Below are 25,391 nucleotides of genomic sequence, written 5' to 3' on the forward strand. Positions count from 1 at the left end.
CCGGGTGGATGTTCCGGGAGCGGAACTCCTCATTTTAGCAGAGCATATATTCAAGCGGCCTCTGATTATGTGGGCCAGGCAGCTATGGATGCAGTTTTTGTTTAACTCCAGATTTCGGGGCTCATCATTGCATCCTGCTGCAACCTATGCTTACGCCCCTGGCCAGCAGACGCTGAACTGAAGCGTTGGCTTATCTGAATCATTAGGGGGAAACACGAAGCTCGATGGCAATGCGGGAAATGGTCAGGATCAAGATCTGGTAGGAGATACACAACCCGATTATCTTGTCTATCTTCATTCTCAGCTTTGGAAATTGATAAGCAGACTTCCTCAGGCAAAAGGTTCACCCTGGGGAGTGGTCTCTACACAGGGAGGTCTTCGCTCCGGCTGGTGGAGTGTTGGGGCATTCCAGACATCAACTTAATGGTGTCCAGACTAAATTTTCAGGTCCCCCTTTACTGCTCCAGGTCAAGGGATCCTCAGGCATGATACACAGATATCATGACCAGTACATGGCCCTTTCGATTAGTGTACCTGTTCCCTCTGATTCCCATGCTGGGATAGGTGCTAAAGAAAATAAAAATAGAACGCATCACAGAAATTCTAGTGGCCCCTCATTGGCCACACAGAGCATGGTTCTCAGACATACCGCACATGGTGGTGGCACACCCCTTCCATCTGCCTCTGCGAGACCTTCTGGTTCAAGGTCCTCTTCTCTGCCATTCTTTAGATCGTCTGACTTTGACGCCATGGCTGTTGAGACCCTGATTCTTACATCCATGGGGCAGCACAGTGGCTTAGTTGTTGGCACTTCTGCCTCATAGCACTGGGGTCATGAGTTCGATTCCTGACTATGGCCTTATCTGTGTGGGATTTGTATGTTCGCCCTGCGTTTGCGTAAGTTTCCTCTGAGTGCTCCGGTTTCCTCCCACACGCCAATAACATACTAGTAGGTTAATTGGCTGCTATCTTATTGACCCTAGTCTCTCTCTCTCGGTATGTAAGGGAATATAAGACGGTAAGCTCCAAAGGGTCAGGGACTGATGTGAGTGAGATCCCTGTACAGCGCTGCGGAATTAGTGGAGCTGTATAAATAGCTGCTGATGATGCATCTTCGGCAATTTATCACCGGGTCTGGAGGAATTTATATTCTCTGGTGTGAATCGCAGAGTTTTCGTCTTTCCCGTCTGCTATCTTTTTTGCAGGAAAGTCTGGATAGAGAGTTACGCTTGGGCTCTCTCAATGATACAGATTTCTGCACTTTCGGTTTACTACATCGGCGGTTGGCGGCCTTAAGAGTTGTACTTTTTATAGCCCTGTTTTTGTTTCCCAACTCACCAAAGTACAACTGCAGTGTCCAATTACAGGTGGATAAGGGGACATTGTCGCTCACTGTAAGTATGTATATTGTTTATTGTATCCTGTTGATATTGTAGTAAAGCTGTTATTCATTGTTCTTAAAGTGAAGCCATGTGGGTTATGTGTAAGGATCAGGTTGCAGGATACAGGTGAGTGGGAAGACCAATTAGTATCCATTGTTCTCACAAGACTAGTCCAGACATTTTGTCTGGAAGCCAGCAGGGAAGTTTCTGTGGAAGCACAGCTCATCTGCACTCCCCCTCCAACCCCCAGATCCAGCACCTACCAATGTTTGAGGGATAGAGCCAGGAGTTTGCCCAGGGAGGGAAAAGCACTGTGGAAATTTGACCCTGCATATAAGGAACCACTTGAGGGGAGGAGGGGTTGTTCATTCCGTGGGTTGATTCCTGAAAAGTGCAAGCTCTGGTGTTGAGTTGCCGTTCTCTGCCAGTGGACTACATTTGCAGCTGAGAGGCATCCATGAGTTTTGGTTTCTGCAATTCAGGACAGCCAAGTGACTGTAACTGCTTAAGCAGGTGGGGTAAGGGACAGATAATGTAGTAAACCTGCCTGGCATTTATTTACTGTGTGTATATAATATTCTAGTGATTGTTGTTACAATAACTGTTTTATTATATTTCTAACTGCATTTTCCTGAGTGACTATAGGGAAGAAGGTACTGAGTATACTTCCCTGGCATAGTAAGGCACTCGTGATTGGCCAGCCAGTGTGAAGTGGGTAGATTTGGGCTAAACAAAACCTGGTATCCTCACACTTGTATTAAGAGCTCTTACTAAGCCCTCATTTGAGTCTTTCAATTGTATGGATTTACATCATATCACTTGGAAGGCGGTATTCCTTTTGTCTAATGCTTTTGCTCGCTGTGTTTTGGAATTGGGGGCATTATGCTGTGATCTACCCTTTTGGTTATCCACTAGGATAGGGCGGTACTCCGCATTACGCCCTACTTTTTTCCTAAGGTGGCCTCCAGATTCCATCTGAATCAGGAGATTGTGGTTTCTGCATTCCGTCCTTCCTCTACGGCTGGAGGTAATTCCCCTACTTTTGTTGGATATGGTCTGCTCCTTGTGGTGTTATATTGACCTAACAGCTTCTGTTCGTAGAACTAATGATCTCTTCATTCTTTATGATGTGCACAAGAGGTCTTCTAAGCATGGTTCTAAGTAGTCCATTTCTCAATGGATTACTTCCACCGTTTGTATGTCTGGCCTCTTACCCGGTGCCAGAGGCGTTGAAGGTGCATTCCACCAAGGCTGTGGGCGCTTCTTGGGCAGCACTCCGTGGTGCTTCAGCGGAATAGCTGGGCAGGGCTGCAACATGGTTGTCTGCAAAATTTTATAGGTTACATGACTTTGCATCCGCCCGCGTATGTGAGTTTTGGCCACAGAATATTGCGTGTAGACATTCCAGAACAAGTCCTCCCTTAGCGGCAGCTTTGATATGTTCCCAATGTACTGCAGTGTCCTCCAATGGTAGGAAAGAGAAAAGAGGATTTTTACTCGCCGTAAAATTGATTTATTGGACTCCATTGGGGGACACTGTGCACCTTCCCTTTGCTCTTAAAGTGTTCTGTTTGGTTATATGGTTATACCTTTCTTTGTTTACCTTATGAGCCTGTCTTCTCTACTTGGTTTTGCAAAACTGAGGTTTCTACCAGAGAGGAGGGGCACAGTAGGGGAGGAGTATGTGTGTTAAACAAGAATATAAGTGCCTAAACTCCTAGTCCACCTACTAATCCCTAATTTACCGCAGTGTCTCCCAATGGAGTCAGATAAATCGATTTTACAGTGAATAAAAATCCTCTTTTTTACTCTTAAAATCATCGTCTTCATCAGGTATTTATATAGCGCCGCGAATTCCACAGCGCTGTACAGAGAATTCACATCAGTCCCTGCCCCCATTGGAGCTTACAATCTTAATCCCCTAACATGTTTACTGTTTTCTAGTGTTTCTTGTTTCACCTATTTAGTCCCTCACTTGTGGGCTTTGTTCTAAAAATTAAAAACTGAGGATGGTTCCATCTGTGAGGGGACACAGAAGGGGAGGAGCTTTCAGATTTAAATATGTGTGTTGGACCTAAAAATAAACTCCTGTGGTAATGGCAGTATGACATTTCCTGTATTGTACTAGTGTATATGGCACTGTGATGTTTACTTTGTATGATGGGATGGGCTTACACTATCACCATGTCGGGTTTGATTTACAGATTTGTCTTGTAGTTTCCTCTTACCATCAGTAATCTGCTGTTACTGACTACTTCTGCTGATGCTACTTCACCACCATGCACTCACTGACTGTTCTCATACAATTCAGTGCATAACAGTGGTCTACATGTGACCAAGCTCTTTCATTGGCACCTGGACCTACTTATATCCAGGTGGTGTGTGTATCTCCTTTTTGCTGGTGATTGTGGCTCGGTCCTCTTTACTGCTAACTCTGGATCAGTAGTGCTGGGTAAGTGGGCAGAGCATTGATTCAGGGTGCTGGGTTCGACACAGGAAAACTGGTGAACTAATGAGTTTTATCTTTTAATCTGTAAGTGACAGAATTTCAGCATGTATAGGTGTTTTCGTCTAACAGTCTGATACAGAAAGAGCAGGATCTCTAAGAATAGGTCTTAAAAGAACCATTACACCCACAGCCACTTAAACGCAGTGGATGTACTCACATACCTTACTCGGAACTTCATTGTCATATTTTCTTGGGGGTTCTCTGTACCTTTAACCATCCTAGGTTGGTTCACTTATCTTTCATATTAGTCAGTTAGGACCTTGTTCTTACCGTCAACATTATACTCTGTGACAGGGGGTGTGTGTTTCTTCACTGACCATACACTGCCAGAGTGAGGGGGAGCTCAGAGCCCTATCCACCCTGGCACCACTAGTTCTGGGCAGGAAATTCAATCTTTAAATCTTCTGCCCAAACTACTTCAAGCACTTGGGTAGACCCATCTGAGTTGATTATGGCTGCAGGAGGATAGGACCCAATCCTCAGAGCAGCCATCCTACTGCTGCCTTATGCAGATCTTTTTGAGCTTGGTTGTAGTGTTGTGCTCCCTGGGACCACCAGGGGGCAGCACATCAGGAGGATTTATTAGGATCCTGCCAGCTCTATAGAACTGGGTGTGCAGAACTGGGTTGCAACAGCCTGAATACAGTGTAAGCATTTAAAACATATAAACTAATGTTTTCTATTTTTTATTTAATTTCTCTTTACTCTATCATTTAATTTGTATATTACGTTTTTAAACTATAAATTAATAAACTATACATATTAACACAGAAGCATGCTGCGCCAATCATCCAGCTGTGAAATGAATACAATGACTTACAGCTAGACTTGAGGGCACATTAGAAGCTCACTTTCAAAGGATTTAATGCATACTTGACAACTTTTCAATTCTCCCCTCCAGAGGTCAGGTGGCAAAAGCAAGTTGGGGGAAATATGTGATTTTTGTCCCGGGACACAGCCAAATCATTTCGCCACTGGGGCGGGAGACCTACCCGAATAAAGATAGATAAAACCAGAGGTTCACTAATGAATATGACCTTACTTGTATTGAAGCAACAATTATGTTTTGTTTTCCACCTTGCAGAAGTGACATTTCTTTTACCATCTGGGACAGATGGACAATCTATGGCAAGGAAGACTTTACACTGCTGGACTTCATTAATGCTGTCAGAGTAAGAGTCTCTGTTTGTTTAAGGAACATTAGCTATCTGCTTATTACTTTTATTTTTATATTTACATTTACTCCCTGGTAAAGTACAACGTTACAGTGAATATTTGTATTGAAGATCACACTGGTAGTTTTTCACCTTTATTATCATTCGCAGAGGTAGATATGTCGGTGACTCACCCATAGGACACATCAGCCTTTTTATTGTATAGACAGCAAGGATTAAAATATCCAAATATCCATTTTCTAAGGAATGTATTTTAGTAGTAGTTTACCATGCAACTGATTTGGTTACTATTTTTTGTGCAACATATTTTGTATATTATAATTTCCCAGGGTTAAAGGCAAGGGGGCTTTACTGCCATATTTTCAAGGGGGGGTGCGGGGGAATATGATGATACCAGGCTTAGCATATTGCTCTGTGCTGCACAGCTGACCAACCCGGTACCTATCCAAGGTTCAAAATCACCTAGGCAAATATCCAAAATAAATAGGTTTATTTAACAAAATGGTAGCACCAAACAGCAATAATAATATTTAAATAATAACCTGTAACAAACAACACTATAGTCTGGCACAGACAACATACAAGTGTAATGAAAACACCTCACCAGTTTCTTGGTCACTCTCAGGGATTGCCGTCTATCCAAACTTCTTCTGGGACTCAGATCCTCTCCCCTTTAAGGCTACCAGCAAGGTAGCGGTCCTGAGTCACTGTCACTCCGATTTTGGCAGTCACACAGTTCCCCAAGACCTGGAGAGAGAAGATCAGGACAAATGCCAGTACTCCAGGGACCGATTGTCCCTTCCTTGTCTCTTGGCAGAGACCTAGATCTCAATGCCAGTCTGACTACAGCTATCACTGGGTAGTGAATGCCAATTTACTGTCCTCTGGAGCTGGTATGACCTTTTCAGGAGATTCAGGACCTACCTGATTAGTAATTTTCTGTGTTTACCTTTTCACAGATAGCAGATTATATTCTCTTGATACAATTAGGGACAGGTATTGCTCTATGACATCATAGCAAAGTTTGTCTAAACAGGAGAGATCACAATCCAGAAACATTACATTTAAATACACAATGTAGTTCTCTGTAATTAAACAAAGATCTCTATCTTGTGGACCTTTTCCCTATTTTAACACATGAGACCCCCCTGGTGTGGTGTACATTCATACAGGAATAGTGGGCAATAATAATCCTTTTGCCTAGGCTGAAACAATGGACTAGTCTGCATGTATAAACAAAATAGGAAAACCATGCTGCCAGACATATCAACTACTTACAAATGGAATGTATACAAGTTTAATTATGATTGGCAAATGTGGAACCAGAAGTCTAGAAAAAGTATATGTTTTATAGTACACGCTGGTTCAGGTAATATTAATACCTTGTTTCATCACAGGGGGTTTCTGTTCCTTTTAACCAACCCAGGTTGATTTTCTTATATTTCATATTAGTCAGGACCTTGTTATTACCTTCAACATTATGCTCTGTGGCAGGAGGTGTATTTCCCTCCCTGTCCACACACTGCCAGGGTGAGAGGGAGGCTAGACCACTATCCACTCTGGCACCACTAGTTCTGGGCTGGAAAACCTAATCTTTAAATCTTCTGCCCAAACTAGCAGTTGTATAGGTAGGTCAGGACCAGATAGAGTTTATATATTAGATTGTGTTATTTTTCCTTATTTAAATTTGTTTTTCCTTATGTTAAAATGACCACAAACTTGTATTTAACAGCATTGTTGCCAAATACATTACCTCATTAGCTAGCTGATTTGATATGTTTCAGATGTCTTTGAAAACACTTACTTATTGAAAGAACACTAAACAGTTAATGCAACAAGCAGACGAAATAGGTCCTTTCTGGGTACTGAAGAATATTTGCACACATCTGCATATTGTGCTTCTGTCAGCAAGCGCTTTCTTGCCGCGTATTTTGCGTGACATTTACAATATGGCCATTGTATAGTATTCTATGTTACTGCATGCATTGCACAATCTCGCTGGACACAAAAGTAAGCACCCTATATTCATGTTTCATCTCCCTATAGATCTATTCTGAAGCTATTAAAACCTGTATTGCATTAATGCCACTTTGCTGTACACCAATCATCCTAAAATGCAGGTTGTTTTATAATAACAGTCACAATTAAAAATTCTTGGAAATGTTGTAGCAATGTATCGGAACTGTAGGAAATTTCAGATAAGGTACTTCCTGACAGTAAGAAAACACAAAATCATTGTAGTCAAAACTACCTCACCTAAAGTGACTGATAATAGTTTGCAATAACTTGCAATCGTGTTACGTTACTAGGGTTATATACAATGCCAGATATCTTAACTTTTGTGAATATCAAAATACCTTTCTATATTGCATTTTTATTTTAGGTTCAGTAACCAGTTAATTATGTGCTGCCTTGTTTAAAATGGCTGAAAATAATGTAAAAATATGTCTATTAATTGTTACAGGAACAGTATGGTATAGAACCAACAATGGTTGTGCAAGGCGTCAAAATGCTGTACGTCCCAGTTATGCCAGGCCATGCAAAGAGATTGAAGCTTACGTAAGTGTCTTGCCAAATAACAGTAGATGAGTCTTTCAGTTCAGCTTCCCTTTATATAATTTAATGTGATTTTCATTGTTATTATTTTTTATAATAAGGAACTATTACTCTATGAAGGGGTGAATTTACATCTGCTGCTTTGGGCTTTCTAAAGCTGTGAAATCTTTCTTTATTTTAGGTGCAGCTACTTGTTGCACTGTGTAAAAACATCATTATAGGAATGTATAGAATATTAAGGGTGTGAAAATAAGACATTTCTCATATGTCCAATTGGGCGACACTGTGATACATAGGTGTATAGTAGGTGGTAACAGGAGTAAAGGCACTTAAACAGTTAAATCTGTGAGTGTACCTCCACCCCTGCTATAACCCTCCCATAGAAAGGGTATTCAGTTTAGTTTTGGTGCCTCATGAGTCGGACATGTTTTATTTTAGGGCTCTTGCCCTGAATTTATTTTATTGATGATTTTTTTTTTTTCTATTTTATTTTTCACTAGGGAGGAAAAGCTGGGCCCAGGAATGCCTTCCAAGGGGTGAATAGCTTGCAGCCTTCCGCCACCCTGGGTCCCTTATCCGGGGTGCGTAACCTTGAAAGCTATCTCACCCCCAGCACAGCCGGGGGTGAGCTATATTTCTTGGTCGGCAAAGTAGCTGTCAGCGCTAATTAGAGTTGACAGCTGCGACCGCAGCACACTGACAGCTGCTGTGGTCGCATCCCCCTCCCTAGACAACGAGCAGATACCGATTCAGAAGCAGCCACACAAAGAGAGTGACACGGAGGGTACAGCTGTGGCTGCTGCACATACCAGGGAGACACAATATCGGAGGTTTCCTCCGTTTTATTCAGGGTGCCATTTTTTTCTGCACAGTAGGAAGGAGAGGGTTGGAACTCCTCCCCCACTTCCTAGCGCCTTCTGCATGGATCTCTCAGCACCATTTCTACTGCAGAGAACAGACCCTGCTGTGTTCCTCCATCAGGACAGGTTTATTCTCTGTTAGAACGCTCTTTTCAACAAGATTTCTTGTATCGAAGAGTGTGGTGTTGTGTGTGTGACAATGCTGGTGCAAATTATACTTTATATCCATCTTTAAAGGATTTGATATAGTGTAAAGATTGCAGAACAGAGGAAAATATCAGTTATTTGTTACAAGCATCTTTATGTGCCGCTTTGTACTGTATTGTTGTGTGTGTGTGTGTGTGTGTGTATGTATATATGTATATATATATATATATATATATGTGTATGTGGCTCACTGTAAAGCAAATTTGTCAGTTTAACCCAGAGGCCCTGTGTATAGCTTGTGAGGCAGAGCTCTGGGATCACAGCCAGACCCAGGTCCGGGGATGAACCTGCTTGGCTGCGTCCTTTGACTTCGACTTTAGCAGACCCACAACAGTATTATCTCAACGGGAGGTAGGTCGACCTTCTACTTCTGTTTCTGCACTACACAAGTCAGATACACAGTCTGGACAGTCCACTTCAGCAGCGTTCCAAGTAGAATCCTCTTTAGCACAGACTCTTTCGATCTCGGCCCAGGGTTTAGTTGCGGCTACTTCCTCACTGCATTGCTTACTGACCGGCAGGCCTCACGGAAAGCTAGGGATTTAATGTCCACTTCAGATGTTTCATCAGAGGAAGAAGGGGAGGTTCACAGAGACTCTGGAGAAGAGGATTCGGCCAGTGTCGAAGATTCATCCACAGCGCACTCATTGGGATTCACTAACCCAGAGGTATCCCAGGAAGGTGTTTTTTTTCTCTGTTTAAAAGGGAGATGAAAGAACTTATTTCTTTTCCCCCATCGTTTCAGTTAATGGAAATAATTTCAGAAGCCTGGAAAAAGCTTGTGAAAAATGGGAAGCTCTTCCAAGAATGGACCCTCCCATAGGCAGTTTGACTAGAACATTCATTTTACCAGTTGATAGGGTTATTTCCCTCAAGGACGCCACGGACAAGAAATGTGATTATTTTTTATTTTTTTTATTTTTTTTGCTCCGGTTGGCTTACGAAGCAGCTGGTAGCATTTTCAGGCCAGCCATGTCCACGGTCTGGGTCAACAAGGCTACCTAAGGGCAGGCATCATTGAATGTTAATTCTGTCACGGCTAAGCACTCTTGGTCATAGCAGCCAGACGTTCTTATGGCTGCACTGTTGGTCCGCGGATTCCAAGCGCACCATAAAGGCTGTACCTTTTGGCGGCATCTTCCTCTTTGGAGCCAGATTAGACCAGCTCATTTCGGAGGCTACGGGAGCTAAAAGCCCATTTTTGCCTGTCACTCAGACCAGGTCTAAACAGCCTAGGTTTCGATCCTTTCGGCCCTTGCATAGATCCAGAGGATCCTTTGCCAGGGGCCAGTGAAATGCTCCTGCTAGGGGCAGTTTCCATAGAGGACATCCCAAACCGTCAGTCGGCCTCAGCATGACGTGACCTCCATACACAGAGCTGTATTTGGGGCACCTCTACTGTTTTTTCGGGATAGGTGGCTGTAATCATCATTAAACCCATAGATCAGGGGCATTGTCACAAAGGGGTACATCATAGACTTACCTCGGCTTCCTCATTGTCGTTTTTTCACCATGGGTCTTCCAGCCAGCCTACGGTATTCGGCGCAAAGCCCTGCAGATAACAATCCAGACCTTGCTAGACGCAGGAGTCATCATTCCAGTTCCGCCACCAGAGAGAGGTTTGGGGTTTTACTCAAACCTTTTCCTAGTCCCAAAGCCAGACGGCTCTTTCAGACCAATTTTAAATTCAAAGACCCTGAACTTACAAGTAAGAGTCAAGGGATTCAAGATGGAATCTCTCAGGTCAGTGATTGCGGCCATGGAACAGGGAAAGTTTTTGGCTTCCCTGGATATAAAGGACGCTTACTTGCACATTCCCATTTGGCAGGGCCATCAATGCTTACTACGCTCTGCAGTAAAGGAAAATCATTTCCAATTCAAGGCGTTACCCTTCAGTCTATCGACCGCTCCAAGGGTCTTTGCAAAGGTGGTGGCAGTAATGGCGGCTCTGCTCCGCTCCTAATGCGTCATGGTAATTCCTTACTTGGACGACCTTCTTTTGAAGGCTCCATCGGCTCAGATCCTGTCACAGCACATCCAGTTGATCAGATCCTTCCTGGAGGACCAGAGTTGGATAATGAACCTGCCAAAGTAATTTCTAATACCATCGCAGAAGATGCGGTTTCTAGGGTTAGATTTCGACACCAGGTGTCAGAGTGTGTTCCTTCCGGAAGACAAGATACTATAGCTTCAGTCGAAGCTCACAGACCTCATAAACATATGTCAGGTGTCCCTGCTGCGATGAGACCGCTCGTAACAATAGTGTCGGTCTTCGAAGCAGTGCCTTATGCTCAGTTCCATTCGCAAGCACTTCAATGGGAATTCCTGTGCAAATTGTCAGGCTCTCACTCACATCTGGACAAGCAGATGATCTTTCTATAATCTCAGGTCCACCTGTCCCTCATTTGGTAGCTGCTCAGGTCACATCTCTCCCAGGGATGATCCTTTCAGACATGGGAATAAACAATTGTCACCACAGACGCAAATCTGTCAGGTTGGGGGGAGATTCAGCTCAACCCTCAGATTCCAGGGTCAGTGAGACCCTCTGTAATCCTCTTTTCCCATAAACGTGTTGGAGCTACAAGATAGCTACAGGGTGCTAGTACAGGCTCAGGTGTTTCTGCAAGGAAAGCCGGTCAGAGTCAAGTCGGAAAGTAGGCAGTAGGGTACCTCAATCATCATGGCAGCATGCGCACTGCCAGAGCCATGAGCGAAGCACCAGGATAATGCTGTGGGCAGAGAGACACATTCCAATTTATATCTGCAATATTCATTCCAGGAGTAGACAACTGGGAGGCCCATTATCTCAGCCAAAACATAGTGCATCCGGGTGAATGGTCCCTTCATCCAGAAGGCTTTGTTCTACTGGTTCACTGCTGGGGTTGTCCAGAAATAGATCTGATGGCCTCGCGGTTGAACTTCAAAGTTCTCCTCTATTGCTCAAAAACCAGGGATCCTGGGGCAGGATTCGTGGATGCTCTAGTGATTCCATCGTGGTTTCACCTAGTTTACTTATTCCCTCCTCTTCGTATGATCCCAAAGGTTCTCAAGAAACTGAAGAGGAAACGGGTGAAGGCCATCTTAGTGGCTCCGGACTGGCCACGGAGAGCCTGGTACTCAGATCTGCTAGGCATGGTAGTAGGACCTCCATTCAGACTATCACTCAGACCAGAATTAATCAATCGGGGGCCCTTTTGGTGCCACTTGTTATGTTGGCTCACTTTAACAGCTTGGCTATTGAGACCATGATTCTGAAAGCCAAGGGTTTTTCAACTAAAGTAGTTAAGACCATGATCAAGGCTAGGAAGCCTTCATCGGCAGCCAATTATTACAGAACATGGAAAACTTATGTACTATGGTGTGAATCAAATCACTTGCACACTTCCCGATTCAAGCTCACTAGGTTGCTGGCCTTCCTTCAAGCTGGTTTGAACATAGTTGCGTTTAGCCTCGTTAAATCGCAGGTTTCAGCATTGTCCATTTATTTCCAGTGTAAACTGGCCTCCCTGCTGGAAGTTCATGCCTTCTTACAGGGGACGCTTTATATCTTGCCTCCATTCATTCATCCTGTCAAGCCTTGGGATTTGAATTTGGTTCTCCAGGCTTTGATTAAATAACCATTGGAGCCTTTACAGTCTGTGGAGCTTCGTTACCTTACTTGGAAGGTGGCGTTTCTCTTGGCGGTGTCTTCAGTACACCAGGTCTCTGAGTTGGGGGCTTTATCTTGTTTCCCCCCCCCCCCTTTTTTTTTTGTTTGTTTTCAACTGAAGACAGGAAGGTGCTTCGCACTAAGCCCTCCTTTGTCCCTAAGGTTGTTTCCCGCTTTCATTTAAATCAGGAAATTGTCCCTGCTTTTCCTCAAAGTACTAGGTCACTAGATCAGTCCTTGTTGCTTCTAGATGTGGTAAGGTGCTATGTGCAACGCACAGCCGGTTTGCACAAAACCACAGATCTTTTTTGTGCTTTATGTTGTGAAGAAACGAGGTTGGCCTGCTTCTAAGGTCTCTTTAGCTCAATGGATTACCTATACCATCAAGCTGGCATACTCGAGGTCAGATAAGCTTTTGCCGGGAGGTTTGTCGGCTCGTCTCACTACGGTTGTGAGTGTTTCCTGGGCGGCATGTCACAGAGCTTCTGCTGAACAGCTGTCCCGGGCAGCTACATGAACATCTGTTCACACGTTTGTTAAATTTTATAGGTTTCAAGGCTTTGCATCACAGGATGCCAGCTTTGGCCGTAAGGTTCTGCATGCAGCTGTGTTAGAGTAGTCCCTCCTTTAGGGGGCAGCTTTGGTAGGTCCTCTATGTATCGCAGTGTCCTCCAATTGGATGTGTGAGAAAATAGGATTTTTGTACTTACAGTAAAATCCCTTTCTCGTAGTCCATTGGGGGACACTGCGCGTCCATTCTTGCTCTGAATGTTGTATGGTTGACTGTGTTGTTGTGGTTAGTTAACCCTATTTGGCCTCATTCGGCTTTGTTAGACAAACTGAATATACTTCCTATGGGAGAGGTATAGCAGGGGTGTAGTTACACTCACAGAATTAACTGTTTAAGTGCCTGGACTCCTGTTACTACCTACTATACTATGTATTGGGTTGGGTACTATTTTCTGATGCTGTAACTCCCGTCAAGAGTTACAGCGACATCTTTACACCGAATGGTTATGTCACCTACAAACTATTAATTCTGATTGTTTAAAAAGCTTACTTGTAGTAAAGTGGATTGATTAAACAGCCGGACAGCACATAATGATGTGCCTGTGTATGCCGACCGTAATATTAGTACAGTTAAGGGGGAAGTTATGGAATTGCTTAAGTCTACATTATGTAAGTCTTACTAATAAACATTGAACAGACTGCAGATGTTTTAACTTCCCCCTTAACTGTACTAATATTACTGGCTGCATACACAGACCCGTCATTACGTGCTGTCGGGCTGTTTAATCAATCCATTTTAAGTAAGTTTTTTAAACAATCGGAATTAATAGTTTGTAGGTGAAATAAGTATTTGGTGTAAAGATGTCACTGTAACTCTTGTCGGGAGTACATCATCGGAAATGTCCGTACCACCGTATGTATTGCAATGCCCCCCCAATGGACTGCGAGAAAGGTATTTTACGGTAAGTACAAAAATCCTATTTTAACCTATTATGGGGGGTTGCTCTGCATTATTACATGTCTCGTAGAAAATATATAAAAAAAAATTCCTGTTCATTGTAAATGTATAAAATAACATTTCCATATAACAATCTGATATAGACATATACTGGTGTGCAAAAGTTTGGAATCACTAAGACATTTCTTGTTTTTTAGAAAGAAATTATACATTTTATATTTATTTTTATATTTTTTATAAATCAAGGTATCATTTAAATTGATTTAAAAATCTAGTTAAGACTTTACTATTGTTGCAAATGACCATTGCTGCTTGAAATGACAGATTTATACTGCATTATTCACATATCACTGCCTCAAAGAGAAATTCCAGCAGCCTTTAAGCCAGTGACCTATTTCTAGGTTAAAAATGGTCAAAACAAAACCGCTTTCTCAAGAAATACATCAGTCTATTGTTGGTTTTAGAATTGAAGGCTACTCAAGATTGCCAAGCAACTGAAGATTTCATACAAAGGTGTCCACTTTTGTCTTGAGAGAAAAGGGCATATCGCATCTAACCAGGGTAGAAAAAGGAGTGGAAGGCCCAGAATCACGACGGCACAAGAGGAAAAGTCATACTTACCAACTCTCCCAGAATGTCTGGGAGAGTCCCGCATTTCGCGTGAGTCTCCCGGACTCCTGGGAGAGTGTGGCAATCTCCCTGATCTGCCCACTTCCTGGTGAAGTGGGCAGAATTAGGTCCGAAACGCCGCGATTCACCAAAATGACACAATTTTCGGAGCCCCACCCCCTGCACGCCCACCTTCCCCGGCAGGCTCCCAGATCATACTTGCCATAAGTGGGCAAGTATGGGAAAAGTAAGAGTCTGCTGTTTAAGAAACTGAAGCCTTACAGGCAATTCTTTTTAAAACCAAGACATTTCTTAATGATTCCAAACTTTTTCACACTAGTGTATATACTTTTAAATTCAGCTGTTTAAGTAACCGCTCTAATTGTTGGAGGACCTAGTGATGCACAGGCAGGAAAAGACCTAAAATAAACTAAACTAGTTATACCCAGGGAGGGTGCAGGTAGAGTGAAAACAGGCAGAGATTGGTAGGTACATGGATCAAGAGCTGGCCAGTAAGTAGCACTCATCAATGAGTATGGAAACTAGCCTAAAAACTTATATGGCCTGATTGCCCTGATGCCTTATCTTATGCTTTATCACTCTATGGAGCATATTCAATTGTCCGCGGGACTTTCGGCAACCGTTATTACAGTAATCCTGTGCGGGAAAAAACGTTAATACGGTAACTTACTCGCTGGAAATCCAGCGAGAGATTACCGTATTAACGGTATTAGTTTTTCCGCGCGGACAATTGAATACCCCCTTATATCTTTGAGAGTGAGCTAGAAAAAATGATGGTACTTGTAACAACAACTTTACTGTCCCTCTTAAGTATGGAGTGAAGGTGCAGCATCAATATTCTTTGTGACTGCTCATACCTTCTGCCAGCTAGTAGGTATGCTGAGGGTAAATGGCAAAGCTTAACAGGGAGACGCTTGCCTCCTGTCTGTGCACAACCCGGATGAGGGGGGGTCTCAGACCCTTCTCCACCCTGGGTCCATTAAGTCTGGCTGGGAGATTTAAATCTTTAAATCTTCCATCCAAACTAACTTCCAAGACTTCTCCTCTTGGATTTTGGGTTGCATTTACATGTCACAATTGATGTTAAAATATTTATATGTCAAACCGGGCAGGAACACCTTAATTCCTTCATCACTGGACTTTTTTACAAACAAAACAAAAAAGTCAGTATTTTACAAATATAATCTGCTGATTAAAGCCAATTTCTGATTTTCCTTCGATTTCAATTCTAGAATGCAGAAGCTTGTGAAACCTGGAGCTGATAAAAAATATGTCGACTTGACTGTGTCTTTTGCGCCAGAAATAGACGAAGATGAAGATTTGCCCGGGCCTCCTGTGAGATATTACTTCAACCAGGAAAACAATTAACAGCACAAGTGCTGGTGTCATCCTATGTGTATATGTGTTGGTACTACTTGTCACAAGAGGGTGAAGCCTTAACTAAGAGGAACAAGTGGAAGTAGTGATTTGCACTAATATTTTGCATAAAAGAAACTGAGTATATAGTGGCTCCCCATGCTTTCTTGTATGTTTTTCTTTGTTACCAGTGGACTGGATTACAGAATGTTTGGATGCAATATTCTGTGCTATAACCCAAAAAAATAAACACATTAAAAAAAAAAAAAGTAAGCAGGTTGGAGGATCAAGAAGACTATTTTGACTTCAACTTGTTGTACTGTACCCCCGTTCCCGAAATGATAAAGGTTGATTCTGCTAGAATATTATTTCGTAAAAATAAGTTTGTGTGCCTTGCAGTAAGTGTGCACATGAGATCTTCAAGCAATGTTTGTGCGTGTGTATGTATGATATGGAAGCAAATATGTATCTGTTTAATATATACTGTAATTTCATGTATATAGCATTTCCCCTCTTGCTCTTGTTTTTGATTCAACTGACCTGCAGGAAAAGTTGCATACTTGAAAACACAGTATATTGTAGATGGGATAATGTAACTTCTACTGTACATTAGGGTATTACAAGTCACTGACCTATGATATGCCTTAGTATTTTAAGATGTAATGAAGTGGTATAAAGTACGTCTGCCAGTAATGTATGTTCATGCATATAAACACACATCCCTTTATCTTGTTTTATCAATGTCTTTTGATAAATGCTTGGGTAAGTTTTGTATAATTATACATATAAATCACATACACATTGTGGCAGTAGTAAAAACATTGACCCAGCGACAGATAATCTGACTCCATGGCTGGGATGAGAGTGGTTGGAACTGTAGTTTTACATCGGCCTAAGAGCTTTAAGTCGTCTACAACTGCTGTAAACTGTTTTTAAACTTGTGAATAAGGATAAAGACCAGAATCATTTCATTTAAAAAATAAAAAAAAATGCACCTTTCACCTTTATTACAGGTTTCTCGGTTTAAGTGAAAAAATCATTATTTGAGAAATGGGCATAATTAGAACCTGGTTTGTTGGGGATAACCTCAACAGCAGCCTATTCCAGCTGTAATGCATAAATAGTTTTACAGAACCTACTCAGGCTGGTTCTAAAGGAGTATCCAAAGGGAATCTTTAAGTAACTGGACTAAATTAACATTTCTGCTCCTAATCAAGGAAAAAAATGGCAATTGACCTGGTATCTCTGATTGTCTAGTCTATAAATGCTACCTGTACCCTCTTTTTAACTAGTACATTGGGATTGCTGTTGTATTACATGCTGTCTCATCTATAACTTGAATTTAATAAACCTTTTCTCTACTGGAATAGTGCAGGGGATCAGCATGGAAAGCAGATAAATGAGCTAGGCTATCAAATGAGAGTTGTGTTCTTTGTATGATTGTTTTGTTTATGCTCAGGGGCGTTCATTGCCATATGCAAGCAAGGCCATTGAAACAATGACAAGTCTGCAGCTAATAAAGTGTTTAAAAGATGTAATATTTTGGTTGAAAGGCTGCCTTTTTCAGTACATAGTATAACTACGATAGTCAATATTTGAATAAAAGTGCAGTTAATATTTTTTCAATTGTTCCGAGTAGTTCTTGCGTATCTGTCGTCATCAAAATTTCTGGTTTTGAGCTTTTTTTTTGTGGATGAGAGTTGTCAGCTCCCCAAAATGATGTGGACAAAAAATGCTGATGTCAGAGAAAATCGGAACATTACACATGAGCCCCCAACTGTTCATGAGAATCTGTATCGCCAGGTAAAGCAGCCCGGAGACTTTAATATACACCATATTCCGCTTCATAATAGACTCACACTGTTCTTGTAAAACTGTATTATCAGATAATGCAGCTTGAAGAATTTAATATTCACCGTAATTCGCTTATAATAGGGGCCACCACTGTTCCTGAGAGCCAGTATTACCTAGGTAATGCAGCCTGTAGAATTTAGAATTGTACATCATATTCTGCTTCATATGAGCCTCCCACTGTTCCTGAGAACCTGTATTACCAGATAATACAGTTTGGACAATTTAATATACACCGCAATCTGCTTTATATGACAGCCTCACACAGTAGGACAGGTGGGCATCCAAATTGCTGGCCATAATATGGTAGAATTATTTTTTGGCATATTTGCATGGGGGAGTGGTTTTAGACACTGAGAATCAAACCCAGTATTCAATGCATGTGATGTGGGAATGTGCACTTTATCCAGTAGGGGAAAAATAGCTAATGTGTAGGCTAGTATTATTCTGGAAGTCAAGGCAGGTGCTTGTTCACAATACTGGGCCCTCCTCTTTGCTGTCAGGTGCGGACTCCTCTCCTAAGTGCTGCCCTGCCCTGCCCTCAATAATTGTGTGCAGTGGAGGCAGCATGTTCTCTTCTTGGGAATGTGGCACATATTGTCACTCATTCAGTGTTTTATGTGCCCCCTTAAACCCTGGTGACCACCTAGTTTCTAACAGTGGTAGTGCCAGCCTTGCTGGTACCAGGTTTACAAAGCAGACAACATTCTAGTAGCTATTATACCATACAGTCACTGTCCTGACACTAGTATCAATATAGCTTTCTAGTCTGTTAGCAAGCATGTACAGCAGTCCCCCATTGTGTCAGTAAGTATACAAAGCAGACCCCACTTCTGGTGGTCTTTAATACAGTACAAATGCCCATTTTGGTATGAAGCTTATAAAGCACAATCCAATTGTGGTGGGCAGTATTCAGTGCAGTAAGAAACCTGTTGCTATCCAGCTATTGTAGAACAAGAAGTCCCAGTAGCTGGCACTTGTAGTTTTACCGCAACCTGGGAACCACTGGTTCTTCCCTTCCCTGTCTCACACTCTGTTTTTTTTTGGGGGGGGGGGGTTTGTGGGAACTGTCATTAACAACTACTGCATTTCTCTCTGTGCTCTAGTTTCTTGTAAGGCCAGACAGTTAGCTACTTGTGTTGTGAACTAGGATTGGCTGGCTGAATCCACTGTACAGTCAGTCAGCCAGCCTTTGCAAGTAATGCAACAGAAGCTGTTTTCTAGTTGTTAAATGATGTGGAGATTGATTAGATAAAATAAAATTTTATCATTTACTTTCTGTCCTTTATTTGCCAAATCCACCAGGGTCAGCATGCTTTGGGGTTACCACTAACTGTAAAGGTACATTGTACTCTCCTTTTCCATCCTGGAAACTTCACCGGGAAATAAACACTCTGCTTATATCAAACAGGCTAGGTTGGAAAAAGAGAGCAGACTATGGCATTAGACCATTACAGCTACATATATTTTACATTATATTTACACTCTTGAAGATTTCTTTCCCCAATAACTTATTTTAAAAACTGCAAGTAAATTGATAAGAACATTATGTAAAATAAAATAAATTAATGTAATACTGTAGAGAGAAAACCTTTTGTCTAGCAATCGTATGTTAAACCAGCTTCGTTGCTGCCCGTATATGGACAGATCCTGTGTCAAATTTGCCCATAACGTATGGTGACCGTATTAGCTATATGTTGGTTATGGTTGCTGAAGCCAAGCATGTGAATCACAGGGCACTAGGTAAAGCTTGTTGGATGATGACCCCTTTTAACACCAAAGAATATTTGTGGAATGCACTGTTAGATCTTGTAACATTTCTATAACTAAAAAGCGGCAGATGATGAGGAGAAAGACTTAAACTGGCATCCTTATCATTGACAACAGTGCCTGCAGTTGAGGTAGAGTTAGCAGGCATGATATATATATAGCAGTGTGGTTCAAAGGTTAGTGGCCCTTTGCTACTGCTACCTATCACACCCTCTTTTACTAACAGAATGGCGAAGGTGCTGTGTGTGTGTCTATATATAATATTTTTTATTTTATTTTTTTTACCCCCAGCATAATCTACTGTCCATATGAGGATGTAGAAGGCATATTATTTGATAAGCCACGGCACCTATACAAACAGTACTGTGAAATTGTAGATTTCTTTTGATGCTTACATCTGAAGAGTAGATTATGCATGGGATTAGTATATTGGTAATGGTGCCCTTGCCATATGAGTGTGTAATTCATGGAACATTCCCTTTTCACCACGCCCTTGAAGTTGAACAACTCCTTTAACTTACACAATCATATGTTGAGCAGTAATTGAGTTATCTAGTTATCTATATTGTTTTGTGATACAATTAAGCAGCTTCGACATTCTAATTTCTGACAGTGCTGTAACGTCTTTACCTATATTCTCTATATACTGTATAAAACAAGTAAAACTTATTGGATTTTTCTAAGTTAACCTACAAACAATTGGAGTTACTGAAGAGAATCGGAGACACCTAGCATCCAGTCAGACACTTTCTTTCTTTGTCATACTTGCACTAGACAGATATAAGCTGTGTGCTGATTGATTGCTTTGTTTCTGTGCAGTATGTGCTCTAAATGCAGTGTTGGTAAATAAACACTTTAGTATTAACTGACATGACACACAGAAGTAGTAAAACTAGATTCACTCACATGTTAAACACATTGAAAAATACATTTCTAAGTGTCTTCAGTGTGGAAGTGTTCAAATTTATTTGGGTTCTTTAATGTTGCACCATATTTACCAATCTGCAAAATTTTCAAACCAGTGACCCACCCCCTGGAGAAAGTGTTTAAATGCTAATGTCTATGTAATTACAACACTTAATCTATGTACACAGAAATGTCACGGCCTGAAGACTGAATAAGTTTTCTGGTCATTGCAAGAGGAGGCTGCTGTGAAAGCAGATGAGAGTCCCTGGAGGTAATTATTGCCCAATGAGACAGATTTGTGGCAACTTTGTGCGTCTGCACCTCATTAAGACTTGCCTAGCAGTTATTTTGTTGTGTAAAAATACATTTGTGTCATATTTTTATATTGGAACACTTTTTTTTTTTTTTTTTTTTTATAAACACACACACACTGCCCAAAAACACAGGACACACCTGCACACACAACATACAAACACACTATATCTACATTGGCTGTATACACGTGGACGTATAATCACTTTTTAATGGTCAAATATTTTTAATGTTCAGGTGAACCACTGCCTGTTTTTAAACAATACAGTAAAACTGTGAACATGAGCAAATGAATACATTTCCTTGTTGAATTCATTTCTGTGTTTTGCGATTTCCATTTTGTTTAACATGCAGAATGTGAACAGATATTTCTGACAGGCTGTACAATGTCTTTATATAGTCTGCTCCCATCCAGACCCAACTTCCCCGCACATGTACACATGTACGAACTGCAGACACTGTTCCTGTGCAAACAATGTCATAAATATATTTTGTGTTTACAGTTTTACTTTTACAATCCATTTCCCCAGTAAATTCATGTCTAAACATTATAGGCCTGATTCCTTAAGGCCGCAAACCCAACATATTGTGCGGTTTTGTTTGGGGTTTTTTTTTAGAACTCATGTCTGTATTCAACTACAAGCGGATTTGAACAAGTATCTCTCGTTGAATACAGGTCTAGGTCTGTTCTGCTTTGACAGACAAAATGCACTGCAAGATACATCCAATACATTATGTGGAATATAAAATCCCTGCAGAACGCACAGGAAAAAAAAAATCAATTATCATCGCCCGTTAAGTTATTAATGAAAACATTGTAAAAAAAAAAAAAAAATTCTATTCCCCCCCCCAATGAAATACATTTATCATGATGTTATTAATGCCTACTGTACATGAAATGCATTTTTAGAGTGGTTCCTCTTTACACCTGCCCTGTAGTGATATCGTGGAAAAACACTTGCCTTAGAGATGTCCAAAGCTTGAATCGGGCACTGCTGCATGTGCTCAAGCTAGGTACGCCCTTACTGTACAGTGACTACGTGCATACATATGCATTCCCCTCCCTGTTCGGCCAATGAATTTGTAGGCTGTCCTAAGTTTTACGCTGGAAGTTTTAATTGGATGCTCTTGCGTTCACTGGCATATAGTCTGGATCTGGGCATAAGCAGTGCGATTTTACTCAAAATACAGTACGTATCTGTATTTACGTTCCTTAATGAATCATGCCTTATGTTTATGTAATCTGACGTAGTAATCAAATTTTCATTACAACTTCACTTTATCACATATGTATAGTCCTAAATTCACACTGAGCAGTCACATTTCTTATATTTACATATGTCAACTTTCAATAAATTCAACACAGTGTATACACAGTACAGTGGTGCTATAATTTCCATTAGTTTATTCGAAATCTTTAAGATAGATTATCAAAGAACTGTAAATACTAGAAAAGAAAATAAGAGCTAAGATTTTATGTTAAACTTACACATCAAAGAGATTCACCTTGGGCTAGCGCCACCTACACCGACACTCAATCAATCGCAACAGTGTGGGCAGGTCTACTACAACATCGCAAGCTGGGAACTGAATAATACAGGTAGCCCATTGACGAGCGCACTTGGGTAAAGAACAAATGATTGCAGTGGTACAACAGCAGTGGATAGCTCCTGGATTTGGTAAGGCAGCAACTAACTATACCCAATCTTGCTGGATATGTGGGACTTCTAATCCAGGCCAGAGGGTCCGGACATCACTTGGAACCACGCCAAGGCCTATTTATCCCTTCCAAATACTGCAAATAGACTATATTCAATTGAAAAAGTCAGGAATTTATGAATATGTACTGGTATGCAGTGCACAGACTTATTTAACAGGTGACCAGAAGAGTGGTGTGTCGCTAAAGCAACAGCTCAAAATACGGCTAAGAAATTGATAAGGAAATTGTGGGCAGGTATGGTGTTCCTAAGGTAACTGAATCTGATAGGGGAACACATTTTACTGGTGAAACCGATGTAGGGATAGTTTGTAATCGGCATTCAGCAGTTTATGAGGCGGTAATAAGCCAAACTATCTGCATATAACAAGCTATATAACTTTGCTACACATTTAGTCTGGTAAAATTTCTTTGCAGCAATTCTACCCAATATACTGAGTTCTAATAATACTCTGACTTATTCTCAATACTCTGTGTAGTAATTGCATGCGCAATGAGCTACGTTACTTGCGTTAGCTCTATGTACAGTATTAGGTGATTCCCCCACTAGCGTGGGAAAATCACGTAATACAGTAGTTAGAGCTTACGCAATGAACGTAGCTCATTGCGCATGCGCTACGCTACTTGCGTAAGCTGTATTACACCTACCTAGTAGGAGGTGTTAACGGCGGCTCCAGACTTTTATTATTTTTCTTCAATCAAGATTAAAGTGTCGGGATGTTACAAATATGGGGCCCCCCTGGCCGAAGCAATAAAGACTTCAATCAACAAGGGGCCCCTTCTGGGCGAAGTGATGAAGATATTATTCAAGCCATTTTGGAAGTATAAATATTATGGGACTGGGGCAAGCAGACTTTGGAAGAAGAAAGAAGACATCTTTTGTGAGTATTTAGGGTGTTTTTATTTTTAATAAATAGATGTGGTTTTAATGAGGCTGGTTAGTGTATTTATTGTGGGGTTTTTATTTTTTAATAAATATGTGTGGTGTTTACTAGGGTGCTGTTGATTATTTAACATTTTTTTTGTGGAACTACAGGTCCCAGCAAGCCAAGTATGTCAGGGCATGTTGGCACTTGTGGTTCTCCAAGTGCTAACATGCCCTGGCTGCCGTGGGTATGCTGGTGCTTGTAGTTATACAAGCAGCAGCATGGCCACACTGTTTTAGGCAACCTGGCTGGCTGGGACTTGTAGTTCCACAAAACAAAATGGCGTCTGTTTATTTTTTTCCATTCTTTATCGCCGTATTACCTTACTACCCACAGCCCAGGGGTAGTAGGAAGAGCCCTAGTGCTATCAGCACTGGGCTGGTTCTTTCTAGGGGGGGGCCCGCTCGTTTTTTTTCGGCGGACCCCACTCCCTAGGGAATCCAGCCCAGCGCTGAACAGTCTAGGGTTGGTTAGTCATTATGGCAGGGGGACCCCTGCCGTGTGTCCCACTGCTATAGTGCCGCCAACCCTGGCTGGTTTGCCTAGTGCTGGTAAAGTGAAAATCGGGGGGACCCCACGCAAAATTTTTCCCCTATTTTCACGGGACCAGCACTAGTCAGGCAGCACTAGGGTTAAGCTGGAATAGAGGGGGGACCCCACGTTTTTTGGGGGTTTTTTTCACTTTGATCTATTCTTCACAGTTTTTACAGCTGCCGGAGCTCCGTCAGCTGTATGACAGGTCAGTGTAACAGTGATGTGTTTACAACTCACTGTTACAACACAGGAGAGTTTGCCAAACACAGGAGAGTTAGCTAAACTCGGGAGTGTTTACATTGCACAAAATCGCCAGAGATGACCAGCGATTTTGAACTTCAGTGTCAAAATCGCAGCTTGATACATTTCTGTTTTTTTTTTCAAAACTCGCGGGTAAACACCCGCGATTTGCCGCAATTTAAACGCGCTGGCAAACTCGCACTTTTATACATTTACCCCCTGATATAGTACTGCTGACTGCTGCGAGATCTCAATCCTGCCGTTTAGACGATCTCACACACAGACACTGTTATATCATGTTAGGTAAGGGTAAGCACTGTCTATTCTTATATGGTAAGTCTATTTGTCAGACTCCTAATATACTGCGTTTCGCTACTCGCTTTTTCAAGTTATATGCAAATAGTTTGGCTTATTACTGCCATATCACGATCACACCACTAGTTGAACAATATTGTTATATCCGATCAGGATAGGAGCAGAATGGAGTGAGGAATATTAACATATTGACGATTCAATTACATTAATACTATATATAGAGTAGCGGGGCTTAGCAAATTATTTCGCTATTTTAATTCACTTAGTTGTCACTTTATTGGTTTTATATTTTGCTATTACATTTGGAGGGTTTCATTTTTAATTTCAAGATCGATTAATAAAGATTCAGACATTTTAAATAAATCTAAGATCGCTGAGTGCCTCAATTAGCACATTTCTCTCTCTCTCTTCTTTTCCTTGATATTAGAATAACTTGTGTGTGAGTGTACCATCCAGAAATAACATTAAATATAATATAAATAATAGTTAATTATCTGGATATAGTAATAGCGATCATCTGGTGCAGTGGTACCCCTTTGGCTTACCTGATTCAGATTTGCAGCCACACAAGTTAAAGCCTTGAGACTGGGTGTATCTTAAAAGACATGTGAGGAAAGCTCTGGAGCCTAGATTTGACGGGCCTTATCAAGTTTTATTAACCACGCCCACCTCAGTGAAACTGCAGAATCGAGACGCCTGGGTACATGCTTCACATTGCAAGAAAACATCTGTAACCATTGAAGCAGCACCATGAAACAATATATCCTTTTCATGTTATTGTTGGGGGTCCTATCAGATGGGTGGACTTCCGGACAGATTTTAAACAAATTACACAAACCTAATTGCTTAGTAAGTCAGGAGATGTATATATACACGTCTTTAACTTGACAAATAATTTGTGGCCAGATACAGATAAGATGAAAATAAGTTGTTCTAATCAAATATGTTTTGGAACATTAGAAGTGTGTGATATAACCTGAAACACAACAATATGCAAGTACTTGATATTGCCAGTTCCTTTGTATACC

General features: G+C 41.4%; 1 protein-coding gene across 3 annotated transcripts in view; it reads left to right on the forward strand.

Moving 5' to 3' along the window:
* Positions 1–17,412, forward strand: part of UBA6 (ubiquitin like modifier activating enzyme 6) — a 126,038-nt gene extending 108,626 nt beyond the window's left edge. For all 3 annotated transcript variants that reach the window (XM_075203371.1, XM_075203389.1, XM_075203381.1), the window contains 3 exons: positions 4,976–5,063; positions 7,531–7,625; positions 15,669–17,412. In XM_075203371.1, coding sequence (XP_075059472.1) covers positions 4,976–5,063; positions 7,531–7,625; positions 15,669–15,804 — 319 coding nt within the window. In that variant the 3' untranslated portion in view covers positions 15,805–17,412. The remainder of the gene's footprint in view (positions 1–4,975; positions 5,064–7,530; positions 7,626–15,668) is intronic.
* The last annotated feature ends 7,979 nt before the right edge of the window (positions 17,413–25,391 follow it).

Source organism: Mixophyes fleayi, chromosome 1 (genome assembly GCF_038048845.1).
Source record: "Mixophyes fleayi isolate aMixFle1 chromosome 1, aMixFle1.hap1, whole genome shotgun sequence".
Classification (NCBI taxonomy): Eukaryota; Metazoa; Chordata; class Amphibia; order Anura; family Limnodynastidae; genus Mixophyes; species Mixophyes fleayi.